Raw genomic sequence first — 12,106 nt, 5'->3', positions numbered from 1 at the left:
ATACTACTGATATTAACTTGATGCAGAATCACTTTGACTTTAGGATCGGAAAAATATTACTTATCATTAAATGAGGAACACTAGATTCTTAATTAAACTAGATAGGTTGTGAGAAAACACGGAAGACCGCATCCACATTGTTCTGTAAACTACAGAAAGTTCCTGCAACGTACAGTTTTACTAGATAAATCGTAATGTGAGATTTAATGACAACACGCTTATTTTTTATAACCTTTATCTTTTGCTTTACTTATGACCTCTTGTTTCGTTTATACTTTGTGTTAACTTACAAATAATCTCATACATGTTCTAAAGTCAATTGAAATCACAATATTCATTGTTTTATTTTTGTCTTGTCCAAACATATTAACAGCAAAGTATACGTAGATACAAGTAACTGGAAATTAATCCACAGAATAAAAAATTAAAAGAAGTCTCATTACTATTCTGTATCTTTATGTGTTTTAATATTTTTATTGGTTATATGTGTACGGAAACTATAAATGTTGTTTTAGGAGTAGGATTTTAATATTATTACCGTTAGAATGATAAAATCACGAAAAGAAATGTGAATAGAAAAAAAATATACCAAATATACGAATGGTATTTTTTTCCTTTTTTTCATTATGTTTACTCTACAAATAGCTGGCATCTATATCTCCTGGCATTACTGCTGCAGCTTACTTTAATGAAAAAATAGGACCCCCGTTGCTGGAGTCACAGTCTACGTAATTTAAAGTTGACAGAATGCAATTTCATCTCCTCTCTCTCTTTCTTTATCTCTCTCTCTCTCTCTTTCTCTCTCTCTCTCTCTCTCTCTCTCTCTCTTTAACCCCTTTCTTCCTTCATCTTCTTGAGCGCGAAAGAATAGCTAAAGCAAAGAAACACCGAAATACTTACAGTTGCTTGTATTGTTAGCGGAATTTGGCACATCTATTTGTCTAATTCACGATGAACTATTGTCACTAGAGAACATCTTTACATCCTTTTGTAAAAAAAGTATTCGTGCTTGGAGACATAACTTGTAATCAGTACAGCTTTGGTCTTTCATATAGACTTTACTGAATTCGGAATTCATTCAATACCATCTACATTTAAGTGATTTTTTTCTTTAGGTAATTCCACCGGTACCTCACTAGTGAAATGTATAACTTTGTTAAAAAATGAGTGTCAAATTGTAATAAAACTACAAATACCCGAATGGTGCTCCATGGACAGTTATTTAGAAATTCATACCTAATGACGTTTTGTTGATTGCAGTCTGTACTTGAGATCAAAAAATTGTCCACTGCACTATTCTAATTCTTACGACCAATTCCAATGTAATGTTAATATTACTGTGCATCCATCGTATGGGTCGATTAGATTATTCTATCTTAATGTTTGCCTTTTCAAGAACAACAATTTCTAATGTTTTAACGCAAACAAAAGTTAAAAGCATGATCATCGTCCTAAAAATATTATTTTATATCCAAACTCGTATAAACTCAAAACCAGTTAATTTTTGCCAAATGTCTACAACTATTTGAATACGATTGATTGGTACCATATTATCCTATAACTTCAATGGTGTTCAAAGGGCCACATTTGGAAAATAGTAAATCCGTCTTGGGTGTAATAAGAATAAATTTATTGCCACAATGTTTTACGCGGGGAACAGTAAGGAAGAAAACTTGTGAAGGATCGAAAAGACTGCCACCACCTTAACTGCAGCTGCAAGTGCGATGCGATTTATGGTAATTGGATCGATAAGGGAGGGTGCGAGCAGTGTGTTGGCGGCGCGAGTATTGAGAAAACTTATCTAAAAATATTGCACAGGATGCAATGACACTAAGAAAGTTTGCATTGGGATTTATTCCATTTTGTATGCCTAAACTTTAAATAGAAATCGTTTTTGCTGAGGTACAATTCGTTATTCTATACTCTTAGTTTAAAACGTTTTCAAAGAGTCGATGTTTGGAAAAGACATCCAGTTTATCGTGCGAATTGTCCAACAAAAGAAAATAAATAAGTTAAAAAAAACTCCGGAGATTACGTTCATTGCACATCCTGAATAACATCGAGTTTCACCGGATATTTGTAATGATCGCAAAAGCCTTAAACGCAGTTGGTGACGATTCAACAAAGCAAACTAAAGTAGTAAAAAAACCTTTTGCTTCCTTTGCATTATTTTCCTCAAAGAATTAAAATGTTAATAAATTTACTATAATTTAATAACATAGACAATATTAAAGACTTATCAAAAATGGAATTTTGTTATTTACCACTCGGTCTTTCTTGTCAATAAAAAAAATCGCTATATTTTAAAGCGTAAAGACATAACAATTGGTTTCCACAGACTTTTTTATCACAAAAAGTATGCCAATCAGTATTTGGGACTAAAATGTAGATCCAGTTGGTCTACATCGCACAAACCACCAATATCCCTAACAACACCCACAACGACTACGAAACAATCCCTCGAGATAAGCAATCGTATCGAGTCTCCTGGGACGAATCCTTCGTGCAACAAATAAAATTTTTAATCCCAAGCTTATCGACTACACGGCGCGCAGTGGAAGCCAAGCGTGCTCTTGCCAACGGGATGTGCCAGCGCATCTACGCGAGTGTTGCAGTTGCATAATGCGTGATGTGCATGTGTGCGCGAGCGCAATGCGCCAAATCAGTTCCTGCTCCGTGCCAGGGTGAGATGGGTATACAGTGAGCGTTTGGACGCGAGCTGAAAACTTGGTGGCTTGTGGTAGATATACAGATATAGGAGCACAAAGAAAGGTTCGCACGTGTGTACGGCGATAAAGAAAACACCATATATATATACAGAGAGAGGGAGATGGAAAGCGAGTCGTAGAAGTGGGAGCTTTCTTTTTTTTAGTGCCATTGTCGCCTCTTTCTGCGTTCACGTAAAAGCTCTGTGTAAGCCCCATGGGGCTTTGTGGCCCGATGCGATAGGAACTCCCTATATTTATGCGTTCTCTTTGCCCTATATCTTTGCTTCTACAGTATTTTTTGTCTCTTTGGTTTCTCAATTTTTAATTTTTTTTCTAAAAGGCTACTCGAACGGCTTCATTTCAGATAGTTAAAGCTCGGGTTAACGAGCTACAGAAAAAGTTGGGCTGCTGTTACCATGTGCAGCTTGAAAATAGCAATGGAAATGAGGCCCAGGGTAGAAGATAGATTGGTGATAATTTGACTTTCATTTAATTAATTTTCACTCGTGTGTTTTCAAGTACACACACATAGATCTATACACGTATTTATCATCGGACTCCTCAGACCACCCTTATTTTAAGCTAAAAAAAGTGTTTTTCGTAGATAATGGAAAAAATCTCAAAATTCCTTAAAATTTAATAGAAGCAAAGACATGAGCTAAAGCATATACACAAAATAATTAAGATGGATGGATACTAAGACAGAGACAATTGCAAAAGCAGAGCTGCGCCAGAGACAGAGAATTATTCTTAAACAGAAAGGAAATAAAGATAGAATCTTAGGAACATAGATTCAACAACACATGAATGATCAGTAAAAGAATAAGAGATATGAAATAACAAAAACACAGAAGGGAGAAAGCCCTAACCCGAGAAATGTCAATATCTGCGTTTTAAAGCCATGTATCCCATGACAAAAAAATAAAAGAATCAGACATTAAGACACGATAACTCAGAAACATGTACATATTTATTAATGTACTAGCAGCCCCCCGTCTCGGCTTCGCCCAAGACTTACTAAATGGAACACCGTAGTGTGTTGACATGTAATGTGAAACGTTTTCAGTTAGAAATTTTACATTTATTCCTGACACTTCTCAGAACAAAAATCTTCTTACTAAAAACATATTTGTTCGCAATCCATACAGTTTATTTAGTCAAATAATAAGTTGTAAAAATTAAAAAAAATATAATTATGCTGAACAGTATCGTGCGTTTCTTATGCCATAAAATAATCGTTGGACATAAGGAGTGGTTAATTATCAGTTTTTCCATTGTAATTTTCGAAAAGGGCTATTTTTTAAAGCTGTTAAGATTTTAAACTCCCAAAAAATTTATATTGAAAAAAATTTTTTGGGATTAGCTGTTAGGTACGCCCAGCGCAGACCTTGGAGAGGATCGGTGATTCCTGGTTACATGCTTAGAGTCGAGGGGGTACTATAGGATCATCGGTCACCGGGGTTCCCAGCCTTGCGACGAACAACTCTGCTCGTGACGTCTGCCAGTGAATGACTGACTTGGTTTAATAGTGGCCGGCTTTACGTAGTCTTTTAGTCGACGAATAATGTTTCCGGAAATGCTAGTAAGAATGTATTTGTTGGCTCGGTAGTTTAAACTTAGGGGGCCCTGAAAACAACTGATGAGATTGAAGGTTAAGCAATGAAGGTAAGTATTTATATTGGCCATGAAAAAGGCCAGTGATGCAATTTTTAGTTATTCCTTATTATTATGCTTGATGATGGAGAGCCAGCTGTGGGTAGCTTGACTCTTACCCTCGGAGTCTCTATGTACGGAGACTGTACATGAGGGAGATATGCGTCGCTGATCAAAATATATCTCGTCTTCAGGTCGTTGCCCGGATAACCACAGCTCGTCGTTAGTCAGGAAAGTGGGCCTAAAGAATACCTTCTCTGTAGGTATGCCGTTGGAACGACCACTAAGAAGTTGGCAGTTGTGGCTGCCCGTACTCTTTAGGGCTGTCTTCCCTGGCATATATTTGTAGTTAAAACTCTCTGATGGCACCAGGCCAGATTGTGGTATGGCCACATAACTCTGAAGGGTCAGAGCAGGATGTGATCTGGCTTGACACGTCGTCTGGTATTCCGCCGGAGACATTATCGGTTAGAATGAATTTTTCATTAGTGGCACTCATCAATCCTGAAGGTTCCAGGTGAAAGTGAAGACCTAGATCACTTATTCTTCGGAGAAAAGCGTCATCGGGAACCGGTATACCAAGCTGTACGTCTCCAGCTACATTGTCGATGATCTACCAGTTGACGATTGCAGAAAAAACTACGACGCTCCGGCCTATTATAACCACACTTATTTTATTCCGTTGCAGGTAGCTTCGATTTTATGTCGACGCCACCTAGCGGATCCTACTGAACTAAAGTGAAAAGCTGGCGTATTTTTACAAAACTTTGAGCGTATTTATTGCTATTGTTATTAAATTTTTCAAGATAAAAACCATACTCAAACCACCTAGAAAGTGTCAAGAATCGGTATGCAAAATTTCAGCAAAATCGGTTCAGTAGTTTTTGCGGTTAGCGATTACAACGGTTTTAGCGACTTTGCTTTATGTATTAGTAAGATAAGATAAGATAAGATATAGAGAGAAAGAGAAAAACAAGAAGATATAAAAATGTAAAAATAGTAATGTATAAACAAAAAAGAATGTGTGAGGAAATCCACAAAAATAATCCGTTTTTTAACCAATTATTTAATAAAAAATTTTTTTTTTCAGGTGCACCCTTGAAATTGGGCGTATTTCGGTCGCGATGTCATGTACTATAAAGAAAAAAATTATGAACACAGGTTTTAATAAAGGTGACACCGTTTTTCGCAATTTATATGCGATCATTATACATATACGCATTATTTAGACAGATATAAATTTTTTAGGACCAATGTATTAGAGTGCCTTATACTTTTGTCAGAGAAAAAAGTATAACTATTTTTGAATTGTCCATTTTCAATATAAAACAAATTTCAAACCTACCAAGAGGGTGATTAGAGTTGGTCACATGGTGTATGTATGGAAGTATTTATGTACGTTATCAAGTTTTTCGACTAACTCAAGTAATAAGGAATACATGGTGAAAGCTTAGCTCAGAGGGCGTCAAGACCACTTGGTTCTGATTTGTCTGGAATCTGATCAACATAATAGTTGTATAACTCATTAAAATAAAACTTTTTTGTTCCGTACGTTTTTCTCTAAAATGCCTACTTGACGATTAAGTCAAAAAAAATCGTTTGAAAATTGGCAAAAAATCGTTTTACACTATCTCATTTCTACACATTGTACATCATACTTTTAGAAAAAGTTTTTGATACGAAAGTTGTAGAACTTTTAAAAATTCACTTTCTTGTATTGACCAATTTCACCTACGATACTGTTACAATACACTTATTATCAAATAACGTTTAAAATAGTTGATAAAGCGTTTGTTAGTTTAAATTTAAAGTTAGCGTACTGATTTTAAAACTCAGTTGGATTAACAAAATTATATCAAAATTAAATCCTGTTATTTAAATAATAATTTTTGTTCTTACACCTCATAGATTAGTCATGCCCTACATGCAGGACGAAGTTTTCTGCATTAGCTGCTTATTTTTATATAAAACGGGACTTGTTTTGAATTAGTCACATGGTGTATGTATGTATATATGTATGTACGTAATCAAGTTTTTCGACTCAAGTAATGATTATCCAAAAGAGCTAAAATTTTGTAGATAACTTGAGGTTCAATGTTAAAGCTGATGAACTTACTGTAGCACATTCAGAATAAAAAAAGCAGGTTTTTAAGCTCTCAGTTTTAATACATTTTATACGTTCGTGTTCAACGACAAAGCTGTAGATTACAATTGATCACAACATTTTTGTATTACACATTTTACTGTCTTGTAATGCAGATACTCTGTAATGCAAAATATAAGTAAAAACACCGAAAATTTGTTGTTTGCATGTGAATAAAATAAGTTTAAATTCTACAACAAAGTGTTCAATAAAAAAGTTGTAAACCTCATTATAATAAAAATTTTTTTGTGCAATAAGTTTGATCCTTAGTGTAGTAGTAGTAAAATAATATATAAATATTTAAAATAATATATAAATATATAAAACAATAATAAAATTTTTTTTGTGCAATAGTATTGATCCTTTGTGTTAATAATGGAATACTTACACTTTGAACAAAGAAATCGTTTTAAAATCCAAAAAAATCATTTTATGGTTTAGAATTTTTTAACGTGTCATTTGATGACCAAATATTTAATATAAAACTTATAGATTTTCTTCAAGTAGACTTCTTTGTGCTTGGCATTTGTGTCTTCAGTGCCATCTTAACATAAGATACAACGAAAAGTGTTTTGAAATGGCTGAAAAGTTGATTTGTGACATGTAATATTATTTAACATTTGATAAAAATATAAAATTTACTTGGATATAATATAAAACTAAAAAAAGATGATCAACTGAAAACCTATGGTTAAAATTACACTTTCTGCTCTGGAAAACCGTGGATTGGTCATGCCTTAAATGCAAGACCTTACGTTTTGCATGAATTTAGCCCGTTGTTTATATTTATATTCTGCTGTGTATTTCATAACATTTAAGATGGTAAATAAATATAAAAACTCATATGCATGTATATAAATACTTTACTAAAGAACCATGACATTTGAAGTTAATACCTTAACTGTAAAAACTTAATTTGTCGGATGATTAGTAATCTTTTACAGAAAGCCCAACAATAAGGGCCCAATAATAATTCGCGTAGAAGATATACTTAATTGTCATGTTTACCGGCTTTGAGGATCTCGAGATCGAGGTTACCTCTGCAGCTGTGACTAATACTACTGACGTTGTAAAGGCTGGACCGCCAGTGATGATGATCCTCCATAGCCAAGGAGCCACTGCGTTTGAACTGCTCCAAAAAGCTGTCAATCTGGTTCTCGATGCTTGTTGGCGAGCCGGCCATTATGCACAATAATTTTGCACCACTATTTTCAGAGAGCTATAATGTGCCAGAAGCTTTTTTATTAATCCACTTTAACTTCACACGAGACCGTTTTACACACGCATCACCATCGAGAAAGATTTTTTAATAGGAGAAAAACAAATCTGTTGTGTCAAGCTAGGACAAAAGCCAATAGTTTGCTCGGACTTTCTTATCTACATTACTGACTTGATAATCGAGATCGAAGGTTTTCAAATGTGAAACGCCGAAAATACATTGGCTTCTCCGTTACTTTGATACGCTTCTTCTTGTTTATATACCTTTGGTGATGATGTCAAACGATAAGCTCTGGTCCATTGTGTGAACGCTGTGCATTGTTTTGTTGTATGGTTAATCTTTTTTTCCTTTTTTTTAAACTTTTTTTCCAGGCAGAGAAAGAAAAAATGGTACTTGCTAAAGAAATACTTCTTTGCTAAATATTTTTTAGTATTATTGGAGTATTTAAATACTGTATTTATATAGTTTTCTTTTTGTTTTTAACTGTCCATTTCAGTAAGTTTCCTTTCTTGTTTCCTTTGATTACGGTAAATATAAAAATGTCTTGTTCACTGTTAATACAATATCCAACACTTATTTTTAATCTTTTATTGTTATACTACATTATCGTACAAAATTCTTTAAAGAGCATAATGATATTTATTGTTTGATTTATTTATTTTTTACGAAATTCCATAAACCGCAAAGTTTATCGATAAATTTTAATTACAACGGTCGTTGGCGATCGGATTATTGCTTCCAATACTTTGAATACCTCATACTAGCTAGCAACTCAAACTGCAAGTCTTACAAACTGTGAGACTGATATTATTTTACCACAAAATTACGATGTACCTACTCCCCGTCTTTGTTATCAAAAAACTTTTCCCTCCTAGGCTTTTCTTCATTAAGCTCGCAGAACTTACTACCCATATTGCTTTCACTGTATTTATTTAAATGCCTTTGATAACTTTGGCAAATTAATCAACTTGCAGTGCAATAATCGTTCGTCCGAGGATAGGTAGTAACCGTCGGTGAAAAGTCCTGTCTTGGCCTCGGCAACCCTTTCATCACTGCTCACGAATCAAGCTTTTAGCGCTTCATGGATGCGAGGTAAAAGAAATCGACTTGCTTCTCCAAGGACCTCTTCAGTCAAGAACTGCCCTCCAAGAATAGCTGGAAACACCGCTGTTCTCTCGTGTACAGGTTTATATCACGGGGTCGAACTGTTACGGTTTTGGTTATTATGCGACGCTATGCGGGTTATAAGGCTCGGGCAGTTAAAGTGCAAGTGTCGACTGATTTTCACCGCTGCAGCTACTGTCACTGCCACGAAGATGCTCTTCTGCCACCAAAGTGCCTCGCACTCACAGTTTTACTTACGATCCGCGCCCTGAGCTCCGTGCATCCCGTCCTTTATTCTGAAGCTGTTTACGTTCGGCGAGCACGGCACATGCGTGCGGCCGAACGAGCCGACTCTGGGAAACTGCGAGGCCGTTCTGGCTTCTGGGAGCACGAAGATGTCCAGGAGCCGGCGCCGCGCGCACCTTCGCATTTTTAGGCACATGTATATATACACGGCACGCCTGTTTGGGGTGTAAGAGCCGGTGCGCGCGCTTTGCATACTTGCATGTGCACTGTATGCTGCATAGGGTGGTCGGAGATTTTTTACAGTATGGAAAAATTTTTTCAGAATTTGCTTTTTCCTTGCATAATCTCGCAGGATTTTCTGTAGAAGGTAGTGTAAAAATATAAAAACGGATTTAATTCAATTCAATAAAGTTTTCAGTTCTAAAATGTAAATGATATTCTTATTGTTGTGAATTTTGAGATGATTTGAAACAACAGTATATTTTTAGTTTAATTGTACAAATTTATGATTTAATACTCTCCACAATTTTTTATTCAGAATTCATTGTTTTATGTGCATTATTGCAGTGGCAGATGGATTAGCAGAGTAAAGCAAAGTCAAAAAAAATTTTTAATAAAAAATTAGAGACAAATTTGGGGTATTTGCTGTGGATGTATTTATATTATTTCTGCTCCAACTGATGAAAGATGTGAAAATTAGGCTTATTTTAATTATTTTACTTAATTCCTTAATTTTTAATTCTATCATTGATTAAAATGTCAAACACATATCACGCTTACATTCATGGGTTATAATATCCATACTTAAATTGATCTAATAATAAGTATACGATATTCATGACTCATAGAAAATTTCGCTGCATACAAAATATGATGAATTTTTGGATTTTATATGCAGTATATATGAGCAATTCCACGTATAATATATACATAAAAGTCCCCAGTTTAAAAAAAAAGTTAAATCCAAGGCACATCTACGAGATACGGCTTTTTTTCTTCCTCACACTTCCAGAAACATGAGAAAACTCATGAACATGCATAAGTAGAGGGAGACTCACTTTTTTCAGCTTTTTCGAAAATATTATGCAGAAGTAAGAAAAAACTTGATCAATGAATAAATGAGTGTACTTTTTGGCTTATATCTTTTCTCTTTTTCGGCTTTTTACCCTATGATAAATAACTGTTTGTAAGACTTCTGCACATTTAGTTCTTAATCATACTCGTAATATTGGCTTTTATTAACTAAAACCGATTTTTTAAACAGGCCACATATTACAATAATTGTTGTAAAATTATAATTTATACACAGAATGTTACTGAACATCTACTGGTGTTAAAAATTTTGATGTAATTTGAATTCACAGTGAGTTGGAGTAATTTTTGATAAGATCATTATTTTGGACTCTAACAGAACTTAAAGTAAAGCTTGTTTTGAGCACTTTAATTTGAGCTCCAATAAAGTTGAAAATGATGATCAGAATTAAAGCTACGGATGATTTTCAATTGATTCGTAAATCATCACGATCAATGCTTTTTTAAGAAAACTCAAGCTTTAATCAGCCACAACTTTTCTCCCAACGAATATTTTTGAGCAAACTAAAATTTTGCTAAAAGCTTCTTGAAAACCTTTTAATTTGAGTTCTGATAGAGTCAAAAATATTGATTTGGTCAAAAGTTAAGGTGGTTTGAAGTAATTTTTTCATAAATCGACCAAAATTGCTTTTTATAATCTGAAGCCTCAACTTCAATGGCTTGTTTTTTCCGACGAAGTAAACATTGTAAACTAAATCAGTGCTCAAACAGAAGCTTATTTCAAGCACTTAAAAAACCTACTTGCAGAATTCACATAACTTGTAAAGAAAAAAATTTATTAGCGAAAAAGTCCACTCATTTATTTATTGATCAAATTTTTTCGTACTTCTGCGTAATATTTTCGAAAAAGCTGAGAAAAAGTTAGTCTCCCTTTACTTGCCCGTTGGAAACTGTCCCGTTGGCTCAAGCTTTTTTTCCTTCATAGCTGTTATAGGTTCGCCCAGCGCAGACCTTGAAGAGGATCGGTGATTCCTGGTTAAATGCTTTGAGTCGAGAGGGTAATATAGGGTCGTCGGTCACCGGGTTTTCCAGACTCATGACGAACAACTCCGTTAAAAGCCCGTGACGACTGCCAGTGAATGAGTGACTTGGTTTAATAGTGCCCGTCTTTAGTTAATATAGTCTTTTAGTCGACGAATCGCTTCCGGAAGTGGTAGTAAAAATGTATTTATTGGGAATGTAGTTTAAACTTAGGTGGCCCTAAAAAAAACCGATAAAATTAATGGTTAAGTAGGGAACGTAAATGCTGACATTGGCTCTGAAAAGGGCCAGTGGTAAAATTTCCAGCTATTCCTTATTATTATTCCTGATGATGAAGAGCTGGCTGTGGGTTGCTTGATTCTCACCCTGGGAGTATACGTGTACGGAGACCGAGATAGAGGTAGGTACGTCGCTAACCAAAGAATATTCCGTCTTCGAGTCGTTCCCCAGATATTAAACCGCTCTTTGTTAGTCGGGAAAGTGGGCCTAGAAAACACCTTCTCTGTGGTTATGCCGTTGGTACAACTAGGGGAGACCGAGGGCATTTGAAACAAAGGTGATTTGAAACAGTACAGATTTCTTGAAACTCAAAACCGTTAGCGAGCTGGCAACGTCGCTTTACACCAACTTCCCTTCTCCCGCGAACATGTCAGTGCGCGTCCGTCGCGTCAGTCGCGCGGTTGTGGAGTTTTGTGTGCTAAGTGACAAAAATCGTGAAAAGTAAGTTTTTAACGTATTTTTACGATGCCTATATTTTGTTAAGGGTTTTGTATTTTGGTTTAAGTTATATATGTTTCGAAAGCTCATTAAGTAATGATTTGTTATATATATTTAGTACAATTGATTTCTGTGTATTTTCTTCTTAATCATAGATTTAATAAAACTTGGGAGGTTTTTTCTTACTGAGGAGATTTGAAACAGGCTGTTTCAACTCTCCTCGTTTTCAATTTTATATGAATT

General features: G+C 35.0%; 1 protein-coding gene across 1 annotated transcript in view; it reads right to left on the bottom strand.

The window, feature by feature from the left end:
* Positions 1 to 8,344, bottom strand: part of LOC106644420 (guanine nucleotide exchange factor DBS) — a 62,015-nt gene extending 53,671 nt beyond the window's left edge. The window contains exon 1 of the mRNA XM_014359911.2: positions 7,513 to 8,344. Within this exon, the coding sequence (XP_014215397.2) occupies positions 7,513 to 7,687 (175 nt within the window). The 5' untranslated portion in view covers positions 7,688 to 8,344. The remainder of the gene's footprint in view (positions 1 to 7,512) is intronic.
* Positions 8,345 to 12,106: the final 3,762 nt, after the last annotated feature.

The sequence above is a fragment of the Copidosoma floridanum genome, unplaced genomic scaffold, assembly GCF_036245765.1.
Source record: "Copidosoma floridanum isolate Cflo_tuat_1 unplaced genomic scaffold, Cflo_Japanese_pri ptg000013l, whole genome shotgun sequence".
Taxonomy (NCBI): domain Eukaryota; kingdom Metazoa; phylum Arthropoda; class Insecta; order Hymenoptera; family Encyrtidae; genus Copidosoma; species Copidosoma floridanum.
This window is presented reverse-complemented; position numbering and strand designations above follow the sequence as displayed.